This window comes from Molossus molossus, unplaced genomic scaffold (genome assembly GCF_014108415.1).
Source record: "Molossus molossus isolate mMolMol1 unplaced genomic scaffold, mMolMol1.p scaffold_m16_p_15, whole genome shotgun sequence".
In the NCBI taxonomy this organism is placed as follows: domain Eukaryota; kingdom Metazoa; phylum Chordata; class Mammalia; order Chiroptera; family Molossidae; genus Molossus; species Molossus molossus.
In genome coordinates, this window is record NW_023425350.1 from 43,448,533 (window position 1) to 43,474,713 (window position 26,181).

Consider the following 26,181-nt stretch of genomic DNA (forward strand, 5'->3'; position numbering starts at 1 on the left):
CACTGGCCTTAGTTCCACAAATACAATAGTGAACAAGACAGTTTATGGGAGGGAGGGAAGGATTGGGAGAACGAACCAAATGAATAGTTTTTTTGTTTTGTTTTTTTTTATTCTCACCCGAGGAAATTTTTCCATTTTTTGTTCAGGTAGAGTGGGAGGGAGAGAGAGGAACAGAGAGAGAGAGAGAGAAACATCAATGTGAAAGGAACACATCGAGTGGCTGCCACCTGCACAACCGACCAGGGCCGGGGACAAACTGCAACCGAGGTACGCGCCCTTAGCGGGAACCAAACCCGGGTCTCTCAGGACCGCAGGCCGACGCTCTAACCGCTGAACCAAACCGGCCAGGGCCTGAATGAATAGTTTTAATACAATCTGAGGTGCTAGGATAAGATGGAAATTAAAGAATCTGCATTATTGGGTGTCTAGGAATGGAGAAGAAAGTTAAACATTAGGTTGGAGAATTAAGGAAGACTCAAAGACGTTTCTACTAAATCCAAACTATATTGACTATATTATTTTTTTGATAGATTAATCATGAGTTCTGATTGTATTTTAATTTCTGACACAAGTGCCCTTTGTAAATGATCAGTTTTCAATTTAATCTCAACAAATAGTAAGTACTCAGATGATAGCAGTTCTGCCTGCTAGTTTATGATGAATATTTTTAAGAGAAGAATAAGTTAGGTAACTAACTGTCATAGACATTTTGTGTATCTTAAATAACACAGTTGCAAAGTAGGAGTACTTACCTAGAATGAGAGACCAAGAACATTTTCACTTTTTCTGTTAAGATAAAATTGAGGGCAAAGGTATTCACATCATTGGCAGTTAGGAAAGGTGTACAAAGGATTATACCATATATATATATAATTTTTTCTTTTGTAGGCTGTAGAAGATGCCTTTGTACCTGTTATAAAATTTGAATTTGATGGAATTGAAGTAAGTGTTTTCAATATTTTTCTGACTTTACGGTTGAATTACTTAACCCATGAGGTTTTTTTTCTAGTTTTCTTTTTTAATAAGTCTTAATTTAGGAACGTATCTTAAAGAATCAAATAGTCTTTAGTCCCTCACCTTTCTATCTCCTATATCCGTTGACTTCTCACCATGGAAAATGAACTTTTATTCCTACCCCATTTTTCTCATTCCCATAATCCTCTAACATAATTATAATTTTGGTGGAACAGTATTTAGTGTTCACATTATTATGATCTTATAAATAATGCTCAAAACTGAGCACAAAGTATCTAGACTACCATTTTTGCTGTGTGGCATTTTGTTCTCTTGGGAGTTAATTGCTTTGCAATTTGTTAGCTTGGGCCTTATGCTTAAGACTAATTCAAACCCACCCTGTCCTAGTTGTCTAAGTTTCCTTTTAATGGATTTAGATTTTTTAGGTATTCTGTCATCATCTTGAAAAATATCTCAGAATTTTCTCACCGATTCCAGTCCACACTGATTATTCTCCATTGCTGATATACAGCTGACATCCTAACATCTTTTTTTTTTCCTGTCATCCTGGGATTTCCTTATACTTCTCTAGAGTTTTCTTTCTTGACTCTCATTTTAGTGGCACTCATCCACTTCCTTCCTGAGAGAGAGCACATGTGTTTGAGATCTTGCATATTTAAAAATGTCCTGGCCAGTGTGGCTCAGTGGATTGAGCGTCATCACTGGGACCGAGGTCCCAGTTCGTTTCCCTATTAGGGCACATGCCAGGATTACAGGTTCAGTCCCCAGTAGGGGGCATGCAGGAGGCAGCCAATCGATGTTACTCGCTCATATTAATGTTTCTATCTCTCTAAAAAAATATCTTTATTATTTTCTCACACCAAATTGGTAGTTTGGCTGAGTAATGTTCTCAGAATTTTGAAGGCCTTGCTTCATTTTCTTCTAGCTTCCATGCTGTGTTGAGAAGTGTCATGCCATTTGGTTCTTCATCCTTTGTATGTGATCTGTTTTGTCTCTTTGGACACTTAACATGATTTTTTTTTTTCTAGTTTTCACAGTTAAAAAATTCATGGTAATATATGTTAGTATGTGTCTTTTCGATCAAACATGCTAGGTATTCAGTAGTCCTGTTTCAATTTAGAAACTTCTATCCTTCAGTTCTTAGAAATTGTATTGACTTCCATTGTATTGTTTCCTTTCTTTTCTGGAGCTCCTGACCACCTTTTTTTTTTATCCTCACCCGAGGACATTTTTCCATTTTTGTTCAGATAGAATGGGAGGAAGAGAGAGAAAGAGAGGGAGAGAGAGAAACATTGATGTGAAAGGGACACATCGAGTGGCTGTCTCCTGCACAACCCCCGCTGGGGCCGGAGACAAACTGCAACTGAGGTACGTGCCCTTAGCGGGAACCGAACCTGAGTCTCTCTGGACTGCGGGCCAATGCTCTAACTGCTGAACCAAACTAGCCAGGGCCTGACTACCCTTTTTTTTTTTTTAATTTTCCTTCCACTTACTGGCCACATCTTCATATTTTTTCTCCTTTTTATGGTTTTCTTATCTCCCAAACTTTCTGTTGTTTTCTGTTTCTGCTGTCATATTTTTAATTTCTAAGAATATTTTTTTTGTTACATATGTATTTATTTAAAGCCTCTGTTCTTATTTCTTGGTTACAAATATTTTTTATCTTTGCTTTCTTAGATCTGCTGAATCTGTTACCACTTGCTCATCTACTTTCCAGTTTTCATAATTTTTGCTGTTGTCTTGTATTTTTTTTTTTTTTTTGGGTCCTAGAGGGTCACACCTTTAAAAAGAAAACAAAACTAAGCAAAAACAAAGCAAATTTTGCTGGTATCTTAGAGGGGTTTCCAGAGGGAGTGAATGTAAATGTGTGTTGGATCTGCCATCTTTATCTAGAAATTCAATAAGGTCTTTGATTTTTTTTTTTTTTTTTTTTTTTTAATGCTTGGCATATGTGTTAAAATTAAAATGCTTTCTCTTAATTTGAAGATTTAATTGCCCTCACAAAACTTTTCGGTGATTTTCCCATATGAGATTGCCTACATAGGCCTTTTGAAATTTTGGTAGAACTTCCAGTACTTATAATTACAACTTTTTAATTTTGACAAGGGGAGGAGGAAGAATGGACTAGAAGAAGAAAAAGTAATACTTGGTTTTTTTTTTGTTTTTTGTTTTTTGCATCTTTCCTAAGATTGATCTAGTCTTTGCAAGACTGGCAATACAAACCATATCAGATAATTTAGATCTAAGAGACGACTCTCGACTGAGAAGCCTTGATATAAGGTGTATTCGCAGCCTAAATGGTAAGCTTCTAAAAAGAAATCTCAGCCACCTGCCTGAAAACAGTTTGACAGAGAGAAATCTATTTGCAGAACTATTAATGGACATTTTAAGGAATTGGACTAACTTATTTTTAAAATGATAATGTACTTTTCTCTATACAGGTAATCTGACCACATTTAAGCATCTTTAAAATAAATTTGTTTGAATGTTTATGTTTATAGTAGTGGTTTTCAAACATACTGGTCGCAGGACCTATTTATACTCTAAAAATTTATTGAGGACCCCAAGGATCTGTTTATGTGGGTTATATCTAATACTGACCATGTAATATGGTCAATATTTACCATATAGAAATAAAAACAGAAAATTTTAAATTATTTGTTTGTTTACTTTTAAATAACAATAGTCAACCCATTATAAGTGAATTTAAATACATTTTTGTGTGAGTAATGGCTTATTTTGCATTTTTGCAAATCTTTTTAATATTTGATATAATAAGACAGCTAGATTATCATATTTGCTTTTGCAGTCAATCTCTTACAATATTTTGTTTTGATTGAAGCATAGGAAGAGAATCTGGCCTCTTAAATATATGTAATTGGAATAGGGAAGAGTATTTTAATAATATTTCCAGATAATTGTGGATATTTTTTGATACTACACTAACACTTGACCAGTAACAGGTGTGGTTTTTTTGTTTTATTTTATTTTTTTTATCCTCACCCGAGGACATTTTTCCTTTTTTGTTCAGATAGAGTGGGAGGGAGAGAGAGGAAGAGACAGAGAGAGAAACATCGATGTGAAAGGGACACATCGAGTGGCTGCCTCCCGCACGACCCAACCAGGGCCAGGGACAAACTGCAACCGAGGTACGTGCCCTTAGCAGGAACCAAATCCGGGTCTCTCTGGACCACAGGTCTACGCTCTAACCGCTGAGCCAAACTGGCCAGGGCAACAGGTGTGTTTTTTTCCCACAGCTTTATTGAGGTCTAATTACATACTGTAAAATTCATTCTTTTTAGGTGTACAGTTTAGTAGTCTTAAGTATATTCAGAGTTGTGCACAATTCAATTTTAGAACATTTTCATCATCCTCAAAAGATCCCTCATACCTATTTGCAGTCATTCCCTTTTCCAAACCCCCAGTCCCAGGCAACCACTAATATATTTTCTATTTCTATAGATTTGCCTTTTCTGGACATTTTATAGAAATGGGATCATACAATATGTAGTTTTTTATGTCTGGCTTCTTTTACTTAGCATGTTTGAAGTTTATGTCTGTAGCATATATCAGTAGTTTGTCCTTTTTATTGCTGAGTAGAAGTGATCTGTTTTTAAAGGTTGGTTAGAATATCAAATCTAAAACTATATCAGTTAACTTTTTGTACTCTATTACATTAAAATCCATTGGTCTGTCTTATTCTTTGACTGGATCTTTTACTCATGCTTGATTTTGTACTATGATGCCTTCATTATTTGGAAATTTTTAGTTCACAAAATAATTTGGCTCTTCTAAATGTTAATTCACATTTTATTATGAAGTATCAAAAATCAAAATTATATTTATTAATATCATCTCCAATCTTATCTAAAAGTCTTTAAGTATTGGAGAGCTCAGAAGCTCACAGTAGCAGATACTAGTCCAAAATTCTCAGTTTTACTTAGAAACTCAAATATTATTGGCAATAAATTTTCCTTGATGCAAGGCTCACTTTATTCTTTTTAGAAAATATCTGCTAAATTCCCAAGTATGAATAACCATAGTTTGTCTATCAACCATTATTTCAAGTAAAACTGGTATTCCTTGAAAAAAAGCAGGTAGTTTAGCTTTCATGGAACATGTTCAAATATCTGCACAGGTTCCTTTCCTGTCTTCTGACTGCAAATACATGGCAGTAAATATGTCTGTTCAGTACATTGTTGCCACAGCTTTGATTCATTGCTAGAGTTCCAGCAGTTTTACCCACCACTGCGATTGCACCATCAGTGCAGATGTTAACACAGTGAAGTAGGCAAAGAAAACCTTAGTGTAATTATAAAAATAGGTTTGACCTAACAGATTCCCAGGGGTCCACAGACCGTACTTTGAGAACCATTGGTTTATAGCATCTTGTTTAACTGAATCATTGTGTTTAGCAGTATTTCCAGAGTGCAACAGTAAATCACAGTGTTTGTGAATAAGGTTGGCATTAAAGCAATAACACATTTATAACTTGGGAGCATGTTGATTAACAGTAAAATCAAATGTGGAAGAAAGCTAAAAAGGTAGTCCTATCTCTTATTTTATTATTGGGTTACTTTACCCAATGTGTTTTTTAATTCTTTAAAAAGTAAAGTGATTTCTCATATATATAAGTGCAAAATTTCAAAGACAGAGAGAAAAATAAACCCTCACATTTTATTACCTTTGATATTTTTAGCATTTGAGAGTCTGGAGGTAAAAGGGCTTAGGATTAACTGGGTTTTGTTGCATAATGAAAAGTGAATATTTTATCTTTTTCAGGATGTAGAGTTACTGATGAAATTTTGCATTTAGTGCCAAATAAAGAAACTTTTAGACTCACCCTAAGAGCAGTCAAATTATGGGCAAAACGTAAGTATCCCAACTCTTATTTTATGTTTGTATTATAAAATTTACAATTTTTAGTTGCCAATAATAGAAGCATACATGAAAACTCTGGAGCCTGTTGATATTGAGGGATTGAAGTCTAATAAGTTTTGGAGATGTTATTTCTTTTTCGGGTGCAGGGGTTATGGTGCTATAATGTGTGACTCTACCTCCTTTTCCCATTGATGAAAACTGAAAAGCCCCTGACTTTCCATCTTAGGTTTCAGCCAGGCAGTCAGAATGAGTTAGGACTTGAAGAGTGAAACCCTCATTGTACTTGGAGCTCTCTATGGGCAGAACCATCTTACTTATCTTTGTCTCCCCATCACCAACAAAGTTTATAGTAAGTGTTCACAGTAAATTTATTAAATGAAGAGCCTACAGTGATAGTTTAACTTTTTGTTTTTACATTTTTTTTTTTTTTTTAATTTTATTTATTCATTTTTTGGTACGTGCCTCTAGCGGGAACTAAACCCGGGACTCTCTGGTCCGCAGGCCAACGCTCCAACCGCTGAGCCAAATCAGCCAGGGCTGTTTTTACATTTTAACACTCTTCTAATAAAACCTGGAACTGCACTAGTTTATATGTATAGGATGTGGTTGATGAAGACCCAATCCTGAGCTGACACAGCACATTTTGTACTATTTGTAACTACATTTAAGTAGTGCTACACTTCTGGCACTAAGTTTTACATAGTCTAAACAGTGCTCTCCAATAAAACTTTCGGTGATGATGGAAATGTTTCCTATCTGTGCTGTACAACACAGTAACCATGTAGCTACCAAGTCCTTGTGCAGATGAGGAACCGAATTTTATTTAACTTTAATTTAATTTACAGTTAAATTGCACCTAAGAGAAGTGATATGTCCACACAAAAACTTATACACAAATGTTCATAGCAGCATTATTCATAATAGTCAAAAAGTAGAAACAACTATGTTATATAAATTGATGAACAGATAAACAAAAAGTGGTGTATTCATAATGTGGAGTATTATTTGGCAATAAAAAAAGGATGAAGTATTTATTGATACGTTACAACATACATGAACATTGAAATCATTATATTGAATGAAGGAAGCCAGTCATAAAAGACCCATATTATACAATTCCATTTATATGAAGTGTCCAGAATAGGTAAATCTATAGAGACAGAAAGTAGACTTCAAGTTGCCTAAGTCTGGGAGGATTGGCAGGCACAGAGGAGGGGTGTGACTGTTAAAAGTTTCTTTGGATGGTGATAAAAATGTTCCAGAATTGATTATAGTGATGATTACACAACTCTGTGAAAAATATATTAAAAGTCATTCAATTTTATACTTTAAATGGATGAGTCTTAAGGTATGTAAATGATGTCTCAATAAAAGTCGTTACCCCCCACCCCCCAAAAAATAGCCATATATAACTTGTGGCTACCATAATATTAGTACACATCTAAAAAAAACCTTAAGCAAGCAGAATTTGTCATTTGGCTCAGTTATCTTGTATAGTGAGAATAAAGTAATTTGCAGTGAGAGGATATCACAAACAACTTGTCTTTCCTTACAGATTAAATACCATGTTTTGTTAATTCTTAGATGCATATTTTTTATGTTTAATATATCTGAAATTGATATTTTGTATTTTTTTTCTCTTAATGGGATATAAAATCATGCTCTATTATATAATTGAAAGGATCTTAGGTTTGATGAAATATGGTAATGCTTTTTTATAGATTGCTATAAGAAACAATCATACTAGAAATGAGTAATATCGGTGGTATGCTATACTTTATGGAGAAGTATCCAAATTATGCAAAATACTAAAGTTAGTCTCCAGCCTTACACTTGATTTTAAAATGCCCAGGAATATGATTGCTAATGAAATGTTTATATTTTTCCCTACTTACAGACCCTCCAGATCTTGCCTCCTTCTTTTCATTTCTTTCTCAACCAATAAATATTGAAATGTGGGAGATTCCAAGGTTATATCAGTGGAACCTAGTTCGGCAGTCAGAACTGAGGCAGGGAATGGGGTGTCTGTATTGGAGGGCTAAGTAGAAGGCTGAGGTGAGCAGCTGATGATTTACCAATAAGACTGGGCCTAGCATGAAGGTCTGCTTATTGATTTTAATATCTCTATAGAGGAAAAGACTTCTAAACAACAGTCTTAGGAAGGAAGTAATCCTGTTCTTTACAGTTGAATGCTATGGATAGTAGGTCCTAACAATAATTAACAAATATGTTAATTTTATAGGACGTGGTATTTATTCCAACATGCTGGGATTCCTTGGTGGTGTCTCTTGGGCAATGCTAGTTGCAAGAACTTGCCAATTATATCCAAATGCAGCAGCCTCTACTTTAGTTCATAAGTTCTTTTTAGTTTTTTCTAAGTGGTAAGTATTCATGTGCATACTTGCACTATTTACTAATCTGCCTTTATGTAAATTTGTTTGGAAATTTAAGAGCTATGTATAGACTTTTTCTGTTATCTTACATTACTTTTTTTATAATATGTTTTTATTGATTTTAGAGAGGAGGGCAGAGGGAGACATTGATTGGCTGCCTCCTGCATACCCCCTAGTGAGGATCAAGCCCACAACCCAGGCATGTGCCCTGACCAGGAATTGAACTGGCAGCCTTTTGGTGCATGGGACCAGGCTCAAGCAACTGAGCCACACTGGCCAGGGCTGCATTCCTTTTTTAAGTTAAAAGTTTAAAAACATCAAATTTGAACCAGTGGGATACCAGATGGCACTTTCCAGGGATCTGTAAATGTGTACCTTTAGCTTGAGAGAGTGGTCACAATACTAGCCAGTTACTATGTTGAGGTGGTTTAAGTCTCCTCATATGTAAAATGGAAATGATAATCATAGCTACTGCATGGATTTTTTAGGAGTATTTTCAGTAAATATTAGCTGCTGCTGTTATTATCAGAGTTAAATCCATAAAAGTAAATGAGAAGGGGAAAATTCAGATTTAAATTAGATACAGCAAATGGATAAAGCAGGATTTACCCTTTCAGAGAATACTGCTTTAAAATAAGCAGATTTGTTCTATTTTTTAAAATGCCAAATACCCAAAACATTTGCTGTGGAAAGTAATGATTTTAGCATTTCATATAGTTGCTGAAGTAAGGTCCTATGTGAGTTAATTTGTCTTATTCATGTTAGGGAATGGCCAAATCCTGTGCTGCTGAAACAACCAGAAGAAAGCAATTTGAATTTGCCTGTTTGGGATCCTCGGGTATGTGACTTACAGAATTTCATTAAATCTTTTTTGAAAAGGACGATTCTCTAAATTACAGTCTAAAGATAATTCCTCTTGTGCCTGCTCATCTTCCTTCTATATAACTATAGTCCTTTCCCTTCTTCTTCTGTGTTTTTTGGTGCAGATGATGTGTTTCTCCAGTGATAATCCAGATGTTACATCAATTAAAAAATCACCCATATAAGACTAGATGAGTAGGTGTATCAACTATAATGTCATAATCCATTGTTAAAAACTCTTATAATTTCTAATAAAGTACTGAGGTATATAAAAGATTTGCTTTGCAGTACAATTTAAAGCAGATTCATGGTTCCAAGATCACATAGCTATCACTCACCTTGCTTTTTGTTTAATTCTCTCACGAGGATTTTTCCATTGATTTTTGCATAGAATGGAAGAGAGGGAGGGGTGGGAGGAGAGAGAGAGAAACATCTGTGAGAGAGAGACACAGCGATTGGTTGCCTCCTGCACAACCCTGTCTGGGGCTGGGGATTGAACCTGCAACCCAGGTACATGCCCTTGACTGGGAATCATACCCGGGACCCTTCAGTCCAAGGGCCGATGCTCTTAACTGCTGAGCCAAACTGGCCAGGGCCTCACCTTGCATTTTAATTTGCTTTTAGAGTAAGTGCTCATTTCTCTGAGTAACCTAGGGGAAGTCAACCATTGAATAGGTGCAGAAAGAGGATTGAGAACCATTGGACCATATAATGCCTTTTGCAGCTATGATACTGTATTTTGTTGGTTCTAAAAGACCATGTTTATAAGATGCACCATCAATTTAACAACTTTTTAGGGGAAAAGTAAACTTCTGCAGTATTTCCTTTGACTGTCAGTCACATCTGACTTCAGAAATAAATGTAGTTGGGGAGGGGAAAATGTACTTCTTAGAATTGAGGAAATGTAGTATTGAATTTATATTTCATATTCTTCAGACTTTTGGGGAAATGAAGTGAGGACAACTGAAATAGGAGAATAGATCAATTATTCTGCTTCTAATTTCACAGGTAAATCCATCAGATAGGTATCATCTCATGCCCATAATCACCCCTGCCTACCCACAACAGAATTCTACGTATAATGTGTCCACATCAACTCGAACAGTAATGGTAGAAGAATTTAAACAAGGTAAACCTGTTGGCCCTATTGCCCTTTACAAATTCCCACAAGTTTTTGGTTGACAACAGTTTTATTCTATATTGCAGTTATGCCTATTATTTCTTAAAGTTCTTTCAACTGTGTATTTACTTTTTTAGTAAATGGTTTTCCAAAATACATGATATTGTTAAGGCCAGAAATGGAGCCATCCCAATATGGTTGAAATTGATTTTTGTGTTCTGAGAAAGAACATAATAAATTTACATTTTTTTTTAACTTAAGAATTTGGTGGGGTTAGAGGTTTGGGGGTAGGGTAATACAGTAATATGATTGTCGGTGTTCAAAATCAACCAACCAATCTCTCTCTCTCAACTTAGGTCTCACAGTCACAGGTGAAATTCTTCAAGGGAAATCGGATTGGTCCAAACTACTTGAGCCACCAAATTTTTTTCAAAAGTATAGGTATTTGAAATTTTCCTTTTTTTTAGTGTGTGTGTGTAAAGAATGTTAAACTTACAAAGTTAATAAATGATAGGTGAAAATTGTCACTTATATTTCAAATGAGGTAGAGAATAGGTTAACAGAATTCCTAAGTAATGAAAGAGTCTGTCTCTGTTTTGTAGTATTATATAACCCAGTGTTAGTGATTCTTTTGGGTTTTATTTTTAGTGAATTGTGCCTTAATTGTAGGGTCTGTAATTACTTTTGTAAAAATTAGAACTTGTTTTGATTTTCATAAAGTGTGTGTGCCTGCATTAGCTCTTTTGTTCACTGGGAGAAAGAAAGAAAAATTAATGATGGAAAATCAAACACTAACAACATTTATGGCTTTTTTTCCTTTTTTCTGATTGTTGCTGAAAATTCTTCATAGACATTATATAGTATTGACTGCCAGTGCATCAACAGAAGAAAACCATCTAGAGTGGTAAGACTTATATTTCAAGTTCTTTACCTGCTGTATGGTGGCTACATTTGTATGGTGCCTTACCATTTACTTTTTCTATTTTTAAAATTATTAAATCTTATTGATGCTGTTATACGTGACTATGGAGCATCATTGTTTAAGAAATGCTATCAAAGTAATGTTTCAGAATCAAAAATAAGACAAGATAATGATATATATACAGATCTTTGCCTTCTGTCACTTCTCAAAATCAGTTTTAAGCAAAGTTGTGAGTCAACTTAAATAATTCTGATAGCCTCTTACTGAGTTTTCCATCCTTGCCATCATGTTTTTTCCATCAAAACTATAAGAAAGAAACATTTTATATATTCTTTTAATTTAGGAGATGGTGGCATGAAAGGTTTCAGAATTTTAAGCTTCTGTCAACAGAGAGGAGATATTTTGGTCAAGAAGCAGTGCATTCTTTCTAGTGCACCTAAATATATTTCCTTTGTCTCTAGTGTATTGACTTTCATAGCTCCATCAGACAGAAGCTATTAGGCTACCGGAGATGATTGTGCTTTCTTCAGGTCTGACTTCTGGAAAAGGAAAACAGGACAGTACTATCTAATTTTTCTTCAAGGATTTAATGCTTATTTCATTGATAATTAAAGGGACCCTAAAAAGAAACCTTTCACTAAAACAGTATTTTATAAGTCAGGAAACTATGGTCTGGGCCGAATCCAATCTGCTACCTGTTTTTATAAATATAGTTTTATTAGAACACAGCCACACCCACTGATTTATATGTTGTCTCTGGCTACTTTCTTGCTACAAGGCAGTGTTGAACTGTTGCAACAGAAATAGAATGGCACACAAAGCCTAAATCATTTATTATCTGTCCCTTTACAGAGAAAGTTTACCAGTTTCTCATTTAGATTACCGTGAGGAATAATTCAGTGTTTTGTATATCTACTGTTGAGCACACAGTTATAATGTGTAAGCTTTTTCTGGTGTTTAAAAAAATGTAAAAATGTTCTTGTACTTATTCTTTCTAATTCTTAAAATCATTAATATGATAGCTGACAGTGGTCATATTTCTTTTTTGTTGTTTTTGTTTTTTTGTTAATCCTCACCCAAGGATGTTTTTCCCTTTTTTTGTAAAAGAGAGAGTGGTAGGGACTAAGGGGGTAGGGAGAGGACAAATAGAGACAGAGACATTAATTAGTTACCTCTTACACAACCCCAACTAGGGCTGGGGTTCGAATCTGCAAACTAGGCACATGCCCTTGAGTAGAATCGCAGCCCAGAGACCCTTCAGTCTGGGGGCCAATACTCCAGCCACTGAGCCAAACCAGCAGTCACATTTCTTAAGTGAAATAGAAAAGTTATAGAAATCTGATGAGACTTTTGATATTTTAGTAGTATCAGATCTGATTTTAGTGAATTTCTAAATGCAATATCTAGTATCAATTTTGTAAAAATCAGAGCATATGTATTTCATAAATTAAGTGCCAATTATTAGTTTTGTGTCACATTATGTAAACACATCTTAGCCTTAGGGTTTAGACATACAATTTGAAAGTGGAAAAAATATTTAGAAACAGATTAACCATGCTGAAATCATGACTATTTTATGGTCTTTACAGGCAGATATTTTAGACCAGGAATGCATTAAATAGATCGGTTCTTCTTTTTAAAAAAGAAGGAAAAAAGAAATGCACTGAGTACTTGTCATTTCCGTGAATGATATTTTAAAGAGTCACTAAGATATTGGACTGAATTTTAAAAATGAATATGTAAAGCATCATAGCTGAAATGCTTGATTTACTTGGCTATAACTTCCAAATTTAACATGGAAAAATTTTGTTTTGTATTTTAGGGTTGGATTAGTAGAATCTAAAATTCGTGTACTTGTTGGAAATTTGGAACGGAATGAATTTATTACTCTTGCCCATGTAAATCCCCAGTCATTCCCAGGAAGTAAGGAACATTATAAAGAGTAAGTTAATTATTTTTTAATATTATAGTTCTTAAATAATGTTATTTGATATATGCATTGTATAAGATCAGTTGTGAGACTGTTATTTAATAGGCATTAATGGGGGATGATACATTCTGTATTTGAGTAGTCGTGCATTAAAACAAAGTGCATGCTATATTGGTAGCCCACAGACCCCAGCAAAAACTCCATCACAATATTTGGAGCATCTTCAAGTATATATTCAGTAAGTCATTTTCAAAGCCGCGTGATCTTCCTTATAATAACATACCAATGTTCTTGGTGTCATTTTCAAGAATTTGGCCAAAACATTGAAATTTATATGTGTTCTTTCATAAAGACACAAGTTTTAATTACCAGATGGCATCTGTAAAATTGTAAAAAAATTAATGGAAATTCTTAAATTTTATTTTATAGCAATAATTACGTATCAATGTGGTTCCTCGGAATAATTTTTCGAAGAGTAGAAAATGCAGAAAGTGTTAACATAGACTTGACATATGATATACAGTCATTTACTGATACAGGTAAGACTTCGTCATTGTAGAGCTTTGGTTCTCAATCTTGGCTGTAATGCAGTATTATCTGGCTGAGTTTTTAAAGTTCTACAGTTGGTTAAGTGAATATCGTACATCTGTATTTTGAAAATCTATGCTGCTTTAAAAGGCATGATAAAACAATTTCCATGACATATTAAGTAGGGGGGAAATTGCAGAACAGTGAGTATAGTGTGCTACCATTTATATAAGTAAAGAATATATGCATGCTTGTTTAAAATAGAATATTTCTGGAAGAATATATAGTTCTTTAAAAAGAAACTGGCTGAACTGGTTGCTTCTAAGTCAAGAAATCAGGTGTGTTTAGGGGATAGGAGTGAGAAGACTTTACTGAATATTCTTGAACCCTTTGAGTTTTGTACGATGTGAATGTACTTTTTTCTAAAATAGAAAAAAAAAAAGACTAAAGAAACTCTACAGGTGATTCTTAGTGTACAAGCCAGGGTTTGTAATCACAGTCATAAAAATGATATGCTTTTTACGTTTTTTTGGTTCGTTTTTAATGTGAAATAAATATCAGTCAATACAGGCTTGCAGAATGTTTCAGAGTCAGTGAAAAGAGTGTCTTTCACATCTAGCTCCCTAATACCTCTCTCTGGTATAACTTAATATATCTATTATAAATTTGGAATAGTTTTAAACTGGAATAGTGTACATTTATACTATTAATATTCTTGATTGGACCCATCTGAGATTTCAGGATGTTTTTTGACTAGCCCTCACGTTTATCATGAAAGTGCACATTCCTCTGCATTACCTTAGAACTATTGAATCACACTCTGGGAATGGAGCCAGAGAGTCTGCAAGTTGAACAAGCACTCCTAGTGATTCTTTTATCAGCAGTCAGGAATGAAAACATAGATATCAATTTTTCCATTCTAATTTGGCTTGACTTTTTTAAAATGAGGGGATTGGGAATCATTATTATAAATGTATAAAATGTTCTCCAGGTAGAGATACGGAGACCCCAAGAGATTAATTTATCTCATTTCACAGTAGTTACTATGCAAAAGAAACCTTCCATCCCTGTCGCCAGTAAGCTTATAATCTAACTGGATAACCATATTTAACATACATTAAGTCATTTATGCAGTAGTTAATAAAACTGGTTTTCTGATAAGGTATGAAAAGCACTTGTGTAGGAGTCTAGGTGTGTGTATTCTGACCCCAGCAAAGGTGTTCAGGGCTAATGAGCCTCATTCCCCCACCTATATAATAAGGATGATACTTCTAGTTGGTTTCTGACATCTGACATTCTATGATTGGTATAGTAAAAGAAGCTTCATGGAGGGGGAGGACTTGAATTGCATCTTGGATATTTGGTATAAGGATTAACAGACTTGGGCAAATAATTATGAGGAGAGTTTCCTTTTGGGAAAATAACAGAAAACAAGATTTGGATAGAAACTTTTTATTCATACATTTATATTGTTAATGTGATTTGATTTTGGGAACATCTTAGAAATTGTACATGAGAAAAGTAGTCAGTATTTGAATAGCACTGACCTGGTGAAAATGTTTTAGAAGTATTTGTTCTGTAAAGGGATGTGCATTTGTGTTTGTGTAGTGATGGAGAGTATGCATTTTAGAAAAAAAATCTTGGTTCAGGAAGAAGTTTCCATTTAACATATTGACATTGTTGCAGTGTACAGACAAGCAAATAATATAAACATGCTAAAGGAGGGAATGAAAATTGAAGCAACTCATGTTAAAAAAAAACAACTTCATCACTATCTTCCAGCAGAGATTCTTCAAAAAAAGAAAAAGGTGAGTTTGTAATCTTAACTTGCCAATATGATTCCTGGACCAAATTTGCATTCTTACAGCTCCCAAACCCATTGAGAATGTACAGACAATTCAATCTAAGACCAACATCTCACCTTCATTCATCACAAAAGATTATTTTATATGTACTTAAGAACTGAAAAGTTACTGTTCTCATTTGCTTCTTGAAATCCTAAAAGTTTTCCCTCCTTTCAGCAAAGTCTTTCTGATGTCAGTCGAAGTTCAAGTGGAATTCAATCCAAAAGATCATCTCTGGATAGCAGTTGTTTGGATAGCTCCAGAGACACTGATAATGGAACACCTTTTAATTCCCCAGTGACTACAAACAAACCTTCGAAGCTTGATATTTCTCCTTCAGGAGAAACAGAAAGGTCTGTATTTCAAAATTGTCCTTTCAGTCTTCAGTTTATATGAGGATAATGTAAACTTTTCTATCTTTTTCTAAATACCTTTTTTAATTGTTAAATTATTTTGTTTTATTTTACCAGTTAATGTGTTTAAAAATACTGGAGAACTTTTAGTAACCCTATGGGACATGGTATAGATTTATGAATATGTGGGTCTAGATTAGTACATAGAAATGCACGTTTTCTGTTTAATTTTTTTCTCTTAATTCTCACTGTGTCCTCCGTTTTCTTCCCTTTTCTCTTTTTTAATGAAATATTAAAGTAGGACTACCTGAAAGAAGTAATCCTAAATGTTAAAAGTGTTTTAAATAAGTAAAGTTTAGTCATTTAATGCTCATTTAACACTGTTAATAGGAATAACGTTGAGCCTGCTGCTGTAATTGTGGAAAAGCCACTAAGTGTTCCACCAGCTCAAGGACTATCTATTCCAGTCATTGGTGCAAGTAGGTATCTACACTTTTGTTTGTAATGATTCTAATATAAAAATATATATATATTTAATTACTACAATCTGTCTTTTTTCCTTTTCAGAAGTTGACTCTGTAGTAAAAGCTGTATCACCCCCAGCTGTGTGCACTATTCCTACTGTAGTAGGACGAAATGTTATTCCTAGGATCACAACACCCCACAACCCTGTCCAGGGACAACCACATCTAAATGGAATGGCAAATATAACAAAGAATGTTGTGCCCAAGAGATCCCACTCCCCATCTATAGATGTATCTTCAAAGAGGTTGAAAGATATAGAAAAGGTAAAGTTACAACTTTAGTCATGATTTCAGTAGTTGATTTTTAAAAAATTAACTTTAAAGGAGTACTAAGGAAACTCACAGTTCTCCCTAGTCATCTTAGTATTCTATTAGGATTTGCCTGTTCAAAAATAATATTTACTCTAACCCTAAAGGAACAATACTGATTGTTCTTCCTAAATTTAAATTACTATTGTGTCTGAAAATTTGAATGATTAATATAAGTTTCTTCTTGACTTACACAGAAGTCATTGGTAACTAAACAATCATGTTTATTGTGTGTTATAATGTTGATCTCCTCTGCCTCCAGTAGAGGGTGGTAAAACTATTTTATGTATTATAAACTGAATTGTTTTAATCAAAAGATCACTCAAACTAGAAATTAAGGGTGGTCGTTGAATCCAAGCCTACTATAAATTCTCTTATGTGATCAACCCATATTTATAAGTAGTCTTGATGATAGCCTAATCACTAATTAGCTCTCAGTTTATATTGATTTTGTATGTTTTTTTATAGGTAATAATAGCAATTATTTTAATGTTTATATTTTAGTTTATTCGACTTGAATCAAAGTTTAAGGAATCGCGTGCTGCTGAAAACAGAAAAAGAAAATCAGTGGTAAATATATTAATAGTGTACTTCAAAACACTTTTATTGTTCTTTTTTGGGGGACGTGCCCCTAGTGGGAACCGAACCCAGGACTCTCTGGTCCTCAGGCCGATGCTCCAACCGCTGAGCCAAACCGGCCAGAGCCAAAACACTTTTAATTAGGCCCCATGTATCAGGAAAAGTACTGTATTTGAAAGTGGATCAGATCGGATCTGTAGAGTTTTGTTATATTTTATTTCATATAGAAATAAGCATTTTTATATAAGAGAGAAAGTTTACACTTGTATATAATTCTTCTGTTTTTAGGATGCCATTGGGGGAGAATGTATGCCTATTCCAACTATTGATACTTCACGCAAAAAGGTAACAGATAGTCTTACTGATAGGTAATAATATACATAGGTTAAAATGTATACTTAATGTACAGCTACAAAAACTTATTAAGAGCCTAGCACTAGGTGAAGGGAAAGGGTAAAGAGATTTTGTCCCTACCCTCAAAGACCAGCAATATAGTTGGGAGTTAGGAGTGGAAATAGCAAGCAAAGTATATGATCCTAAATATATGTACCCCAAAAGTCTAGAAAAGACAAAGTAGTTTAAGACTTCATGATTTATTCATATTTTGTTCAACCTTTGTTTTTTATTTATCATTAAAAAAGGCAGTTTAGTGCACAGCACAGTAGTTTCTTACCAACACTTGATAGTTATCTTTTGTCATGCACCACTGCTTATGTCCTGATTTAGGGTGACTAGTTAGGAACCATATTATTAATGTTTTGAAGGAATCATATGTACTAGTGTACATACTGAGTGCCTTAAAACATGAGCTAAAGAGCTTCTAAACCTCAATTTAAATTATTTTTTAAAGTGTTACCATTGAAACTAATAATATAGTATTATTAAGCATGGTAAACTGATAAGCAGGTCCTCAAAAATCAGCCTTTTGTAAATCAGAGAAAGTCCTCTGAGAGTTTACAGTGAACAAAGAAGAAAATGGCTTATTTTCACCACCCCCAATTAAATAATAAAGTGGGGTTTTTTTTCATCACAATCAACTGTCATAGGGCCCTAGCAGGTTCCCCAGGATGTATTCTAAATGGCCATTCTAAAGCAAAATAGAGTGACTTCATATTTTCTATTAGTAGTAGATTTGTAAAATTGCTTTTAACATATGAGTGGGTTACAAAAAATGTGTGTATAATTAAAATATGGATATGATAATGGAAGAAAAAGCTTTGAAATGGATATTAAAGTATGAAAGCATGGAATGTCTGGGTTTTGCTTTAAAATATTTCGTGTAAGGGCATAAACCAAACAAATGTGGCAAAATGTTAATGTCTGAGTCTTGGTTATGGCATCGAAACCTTCTTTTTCCTGTTTCCTACTTTTATATGTTTGAAATTTTTCATGTTATTTTGAATGGCTTTGGATATCATATAGATATTTGTTTAGCCAATGTGAGAAGAATTAACTCTTGCAGTCATCTTTGACAAGAAGCTAACATACTGTTTCCATCACACACTGTATTTTAGGTGTCTTCATTTTTCAATTTCTTAAACTTTGCCTTCATCATTTAATAATCTTTAATATTCTCAAAAGCCCTCATATAGATATTCCTGAATTTCACCATCACTGCAGTTACCTTGCCTGATTACAAAGTCAGTTTTCCTGAAAACTAAAGTTTATCTCACGGTGTTCTTTATGAGTGTGTTACAGAAACTAATTGAGGGATGTAACCACATATCAAATTTTCCTCTGTAACACACACTCATTTTACACCTCACACCCCAAGAGTTTCCTGTGTAGTAACCAAGTTCTTCCTATTTCTCTTTATCATTGCCTGACTTTGAGGACTGTGTTCTTTATGTATTTCTTAGTCCAGAAGTAGGATTGATTTAATGTAATAAAGTCCTCTTTCCTATACATCACACTCTTCACACTTTCATCCTTTTCCTATCCCTTTACTTTTTACCTCTGACTGGAAAAAAAGAAAAAAAGTTCCCCAAACAAGAAATGCCTATGAACATTGGGATAAAATATTCAACACATACTTGAGTGTTTAGGAGCTTAAGGGATTTGGGGGGAAAACTCAGTTATGACTGATTTACTAGTTGGGCCTTATAATTTGCTATTCCTTTGTTTCTATTTCTTTGTAATAGAGACTGCCCAGTAAAGAACTACCAGATTCATCATCTCCAGTTCCAGCAAATAACATTCGTGTCATCAAAAATTCCATTCGACTGACCCTTAATCGGTAAAAGCAGTGCCTCCTTATTTAGGTGAATATGCAATCGTTAGTGACTCAGATAAAGCCACTTTTTAAAAAATAGAAGTGGCTGTCATACATAAAATAAGGTGAAAGTCACAGTCATCGGTCTAACAACCTTCAAGTGGTTTTTGAACTCTCACCCTTTGACCTGCAGATGCTGTAGCATCCTCTCATTGATTGCTACATACACTTCTCTGAGGATCACCTGCTGGCAAATTGTCATCTACCATATTATGGCTTTGTGTTGGAGGTTTTACTGCCTTAACTTTTGATGCATATTTCTCTATTATGGGAACCAGTTCTTGGCTCTTTGGACACTGATAAAACAAGTCCTGCACTCCCCCCTTTCATTTTGTCTTATGTTGTAATCATTGTATAGAATTGAAAAAGTTGAAAAAAAAAATTGTCTTGTAATTTTCCAAATGTTAACACATTTACTTTAGCATTGAAACCACTTTGTGAAAACTGAGATAAATTAATGTGAGGTATCTTTTCTGCTTTCCTCATTTGTGTAGATGTACTTATTGTCTTCTGTTTGATTTAACTTATTTTTTCCAGATTGGCACATGAAATATTTAATTTTTTTTTTGTGCCTTTCTGTTCAAGTGTTGCATAGTTACTAGGGAGGATTAGTCTAGTGATTACAAAAGAGTTGGGCACCATAAATTCTCTATATTTTGCCTCCCATGGAGGCCTTCAAAATGCATCTTTATTAAGAATCAAAATAGAACCAGGATACTAAAAAACAGTATATGAATGGTGAAATTGTTACATATCCTATCTCATGCCATTCTTGTTAGCTGGCTGGTATTTTTTACTGAGAAGCAACTCATTCCAGCCTCAACAGTAAGATACCTTTAAGTATGGCAAACTTGTATTTTTGAGGTGTAAAATTAAATTGGCATGATAATTCCTGACTATTACCCCACAACCTCACACATTTTCTTCACAGACTAGGCATGCAGAAATAAGCAGTGGATTTTATTGAAACCTAAAGGCATTTTTGAATGACACTGTTACCAACATTAATTGGCTCAGGACCTTTGTAATTTTTATTTAACTATATGAGTTGTCTTTTTTTACACTGCTTTTTTCAACGCATTTCGTAATATTTTTTAAGTTTCATGAACCGCATGCTCAGTTTATTAAAATCCATAACCATGTAATTCTTGTAATATGTTGATTCAGTGTTTTGTAAATGAAGTCGTATGTATTTTCAGAGTATTTTTGTATGTACTGTAAGATACCATCTTTTCAAAGAGAAAACTTTAAAACCTTTACTGTCTCTCTTTAGTCTAATTTTTTAAACATGGATTATGCTTGAATTATTCTTGAAATGAAATGTATAGATTACACAGCCAGGAACGCTGGTATATATTACCTTATTCAGCTTTCACTCAGCATTTAGTAGATCCAGTAGGAAAAACACAAAGTGGTACATTTGAATAATGCAGGGAAAATATTTGGTTATGTATTTTATAGGACTTATGGGACAGCTTTTAGCCAGTGAAGTAATAGCAGTCCATTTTGTGAGCCCTTTACCATTTATTGAAATACTTGAATTCTGATTGTCAAAGAACAGTACTTCTCCTCCCACTCCTGTTCCATGACCCATAGGTCTCCGAAATGAAAATTCTAGGGTTTACTTGTACAAAGGAAAACTTCTTGGAAGTAAAGAAGAGCGAGGAAAAATAATGATTTCATTATTCACCTTTTACATAGCAGAAGACGAGAATGAAATTCCACAACCAAGTTGTAGCTTCCTTAGCAAGCTGTTCTGTTAGCTGAACCTTTTCCTTTATTTGAATATTTTGAGATTTCTTCTACAAATACTCTATTTGAGTAAAAGTGAATGATTATGAAAGGATTAAGTAATTGTCATCTGACTTCAAACTTTGAAAAATTCTTTAGAAAGGGATTTGATTAAATTTTATATATGATGTGTTTGCATTTCTGTATTTAATATACCTCTTATCCCCTTCTATTATTAGTCTTCAGAGTCTCTTTTAAGAATTCCCTGTACATTATACATCCGTGTTTACCTGTATTTTATAAACAGATTCTTTGGAGTGACTAGTGGAGTCTTTCTTTACTAAGAAAGCAATAGGCCTAACCCTTGTACTATAGTATAGTCCTTTCTCTTGTTTTAAGGGTCCATTCAACATGGGGTTAAGACATAACCAGTGGTTCAAGTTGGAACTCTCAAAGTTGGTATTCTTCAGCTTGTTTGGTAACTGGGAGTTGATGAGATGCTTTTAAGATGTTGGGTTTGGTCACAAATGAAGTTTGTTTTTTTATTATCCTGAACAGTAGGTAGAATGTTCAGTATATTTTGTTACTATTGTAGGAGACCTCCATGGTACTGGTTCCAACTAAGTAAAGGGAAAGTATGATCAGGGTGGGTGTTATTTTATGAGGGACTAAGTAGATGTGTTTGATTTCAGGTGTGAAACTATACTTTTTAAAGTCAAATCTGTTCTTCATTATGTAGACACATGTTCATTTTCACAAGGGTATTAAATTTTAATCTCACTTTTCAGTGGCTGGCTCTGAAAAATAGTATATATCAAAGGAGAACAATTATCTGCTAGTTTACTCTAGGGACACTTTGAGAGACAGGTTTCATGGCTTAAGACCTTATAAAATTGGGGCAGGAGAATGAATTTTAAAAGACTACGTTGGTGCTTACAATAAGAATAACTTTAAGGCAATTTAGTAACATTAAAATGCTCACTATAGAAACAATAAAGTGAAGATAGGTAATGTTGAGATGGGCTAATCTTATTTTCCACTGTCTCACAGCTTCGAAATCAGAATTCCTAATTTAGGTGTCGTAGACCCTAGGGAATCCTTTGCAAGTGTATATAAGAAGTTTTTGTTTATATGCATTTTTTCGGGGGTGGGGGGGGGGATTCAAAGCTTTCATAACCTTTTCAAAGTGGTTCATGACCCTAAAAGGGGGGTGGGGGTTAGGAACCACAGTTGTCCACAATTGAATAATCCCGGGTCTGGGGAATTTTTTTCCTTAAAATTTTTCTGTGGTATCTGAAAATATACTGTGGCTCCTAACGAGTAAAGTGGGCTGATGGAGAAGGCTGGAACACCAAATTTCTCTCCAAGTTTCTTTATATATTTTAGATGAAACGTCTTCAGTATTTAGAAAAATGCTTCCTATTGGATTTATAAATGTCCTCATGTTAATTTAGATTCATCAACTGGGTCAATCTTTAGTTTGACAAATTTCAACCTGAGATTGATCAGTGTAGACAGAATAGCTTAGAATGACCATTAGAAATGGTAAAAAGTACAGTTAATCATTAAAGATCCTCATCCTTTGATTTCAGTAGCATTCAAGGTCTCTTGTTCCTCCATGTTTGTAGTTCAGACCAGAACGTACTGAACAGACCAACAAATAGAACTTTTGTTTAAAGAATATTTTTTATAAATCAAATTGTGTGTTTAAATAAATAACTACCTATTAAATCTTCCAAAGCTTAGAATTTAGGTCATGGTGATAGTGATAAATAGTGCAGATGATGGAAGAAACCAGTCTCAATAATGGTAACTACTTATTTCCTTAGGATTTTTTCAAAAGAATTGTACAAGGTCAGATCCTTCCCAAATTCCCTATTTTTTTCTGAAATAATTTTTCTGATATAATTTTATATTTGAAGTTAGTTGAACATAAGATTATCATCAGACTTGCTAATAATTTTTAAGTTACTGCTACATGTTAGCAAAGACCCACATAATTACCTTATAAAGTACTTAGGATATCTTTGAGGTAAATGGTGCTACATCGCTCACTCCACAGTGTTAATGTAAAGTGAAGGCAGCTGCTCTTCCTTTCTGGCTAGCTGTTTGTGTAGTTCATATTAATTTTTCCTGCCTTTTATTTGGATTGTCTTATTAGTTGTACACATGAGCTTCATTATTTGTCTGGAATAAGTAATCAAATAAACTTGCTTTGATAAATAGGTGTTGATGGTTGATATTATTTGGGAGTAACAAATGTACCAGACATCTTTACTTATTTTTCAAACTGACAGCCTGTTTACCACTCAGACTGTTTGGGGCAGATAATGGTATCCACTTCCTGCTTAATCTGAAAGCAAAACTCATCCTCAATTTGCCTCACAAGAATCACTTATTAAACATTTATTAGCAAGCAATAGCATCTGCCTCATGTATTGAGGGCAAAATTTTGTCAGCCTTGTGACCAATATCAGGTGACCAGAGTCCTCTACTAATGGCTGGACAAAGGTACAGTTAGCAGTCATGCCTTTGGTACTGTCTACAGAAGTACACATTACATTCTTGTTAATGAAGTAACTTTATTATAGCCAATCCACATATCTTGAATATCAGAAGTACTAAGTTCACAAATAAGAACCTGTGTCTACATCATTAAAATTATTAGCAAGCCACTCATAGCACCAATGGAAACACATTTGACATTTATTGAGCTAATTTGCAAGGCCACCTGTATCAATTGAGCAATGGCTAACAGAAGGGCAACCTAGTCCTCACTGGTGCAGCATGGTCTTCCAGGTTGGATTGCCAGCTGACCATCCCTGGAGTGTGACTTTCTGATTAGAGCAACTCACTTGTCCTAGGATATAACACAAATGTCCCACTATGCTGAAATGTTTTAAAGTAAGTTAACATCTTAATAGGTTGTGGATCCAAATGTATTGAAGGACAAAAGAATTTATTTTTTAATCTTCAGACAGAGTAGGAGGGAGAGAGAGAGAAACATTGACATGAGAGGGACACATCTGGTTGCCTCTCGCATGACCCCATCCAGGGCTGGGGACGAACTGCAACTGAGGTTTTGCCCTTGACCAGAATCGAACCTGCGACTCATTGATCTGCAAGCCGGCGCTATTCTGCTAAGCCAAACCAGCCAGGGCAAGGGAATTTATCTTAAAGCACATGTTCTAAATCTATCTCAAACCGTATGATCCAGCCAAACTTACTTATTAGTCCTGAAAAAGACATGCTTCTAAACCAGCAGTTCTCAACCTGTGGGTCGTGACCCTCTTGGGGGTCGAACGACCCTTTCACAGGGGTCGCCTAAGACATAACAGTAGCAAAATTACAGTTATGAAGTAGCAACGAAAATAATTTTATGGTTGGGGGTCACCACAACAGAGGAACTGTATTAAAGGGCCTTGGCATTAGGAAGGTTGAGAACCCTCCCTTAACAATTTAGTGATTGACATTTTGGGCCTAATGATTGCATAAAAGCCTTCCATGACTATTTGGCCAGAGTGATTCATTCTACATTCCCTAACATGTTATTTGCATCTTTGAACATTTTAACTATTCTCACTTTGGTAATGTTCAGTTTACCTACTTGTTTGCCTGATGAGATTGTAGGTTTGAGAATAGTAACCTTTATCCAAGAATCTTTATGTAATGGGTGCTCAGAAAATGCTGAAGAAGAAAATGCTTGAGTCCTGTTTGGTTAGTTTTTGATCTTTTGTTTTTTATTTGTTTGTTGTTTCATTTGAATAGGATTGTCTAGAAGAGGCCTGACGAAAGAACTTAGATGCAGAGGCAAACAAAACTTAGTGAAAATCATTAAGACATGTTTTTCAAACTTTTCAAACTATAACACTGAGTAAGAAATACATTTACATTGCAAATCAGCACATGTATACACACAAATGAATACATATATATTTTATATTTGTACATACACGCATATAATGAAAACACGTTTCACAATGTAGTACAGGTTGATACTTTATAACTTTTTAAGTGCTAGTTGTGATTTAAGGTGATTTCACAACCTCCCCTGAGTCATGACCTACAGTTTGAAATACATTGCATTAGAAGTTCTTTCCCCAAAAGTTTATCTCAAACATGGGTCATCTTTCTTTATTTGGTCTATTCTAGAATGCAAACTGGTACAGGAACTAGTACTAGAAAGGATAATATGAAGAATGTGGAAGAAATAGATGACGTATATGTAGATAACTTCTTTCTCCTAAGAAAAAATATTACCCAGGAAACTTAACATCTTTGCATCAATCAATACTTTTAAAAATGTAAAGCCAAAAATCAGCAAAGAGCAAGAATTGGAACATTTGGATGGTATTTATTTTAGTATTGGTCAGTTGACCTTGGCTAGCCAAGGGATGTCATCAGTCCCTGGAGGGTGGACTGGAGGTAAAGTGAAGAATGACAGACGTGAATCGAGTCACTCACGTGAGATGCATAAATTACTCGTTTAGAAAATGCTATTGTACACAACTCACATAATATCCCAGTGTGGTCCAGGAACTCGAGGATACTAGAGAACTGAGGTCCAATAGTAAAAGTATTACTATCTCCTGAGAAATCCTAGACCATAATTATAAAAGTGTTTAACATTTAGGATGTGCCTTGTAATACATTATGGTACTTAGTCCTTACAATGATCCTATGAGGTAGCAGTTATTTTACAAATGAGGAAATTGAGGCTTAGAGAGATTGTGATCAACTCAAAATTGCATAAATATTAATTGGCAGACTCAGGAAGTATGATTCAAAGCCTAGTGCTCAGCCATATCTCCCATTTATAAAAGAAGTTAAACGGAGGTGTGGATCAAATCCCTGCCATCCTGCATTCTTCCATGGAGTCTGAAACTTTTGAGGTAAACCTGGTCAGCAGCAACAATGGTCATTTGTAATGGGCTGCAGGGGGCACTGTGGCTTCCTGCA

At 34.5% G+C, this 26,181-nt stretch overlaps 1 protein-coding gene across 1 annotated transcript in view; it reads left to right on the top strand.

Annotated features, from left to right (window-relative positions):
- The window catches only part of PAPOLG (poly(A) polymerase gamma), a 32,661-nt gene extending 11,401 nt beyond the window's left edge, over positions 1-21,260 (top strand). The window contains exons 6-23 of the mRNA XM_036262725.1: positions 889-942; positions 3,164-3,275; positions 5,758-5,847; positions 8,099-8,237; positions 9,015-9,087; positions 10,119-10,239; positions 10,587-10,671; positions 11,081-11,134; positions 12,975-13,094; positions 13,512-13,621; positions 15,297-15,418; positions 15,632-15,807; positions 16,198-16,286; positions 16,375-16,595; positions 17,145-17,210; positions 17,508-17,564; positions 19,361-19,455; positions 19,625-21,260. Coding sequence (XP_036118618.1) covers positions 889-942; positions 3,164-3,275; positions 5,758-5,847; positions 8,099-8,237; positions 9,015-9,087; positions 10,119-10,239; positions 10,587-10,671; positions 11,081-11,134; positions 12,975-13,094; positions 13,512-13,621; positions 15,297-15,418; positions 15,632-15,807; positions 16,198-16,286; positions 16,375-16,595; positions 17,145-17,210; positions 17,508-17,564; positions 19,361-19,455; positions 19,625-19,742 — 1,902 coding nt within the window. The 3' untranslated portion in view covers positions 19,743-21,260. The remainder of the gene's footprint in view (positions 1-888; positions 943-3,163; positions 3,276-5,757; positions 5,848-8,098; positions 8,238-9,014; positions 9,088-10,118; positions 10,240-10,586; positions 10,672-11,080; positions 11,135-12,974; positions 13,095-13,511; positions 13,622-15,296; positions 15,419-15,631; positions 15,808-16,197; positions 16,287-16,374; positions 16,596-17,144; positions 17,211-17,507; positions 17,565-19,360; positions 19,456-19,624) is intronic.
- Positions 21,261-26,181: the final 4,921 nt, after the last annotated feature.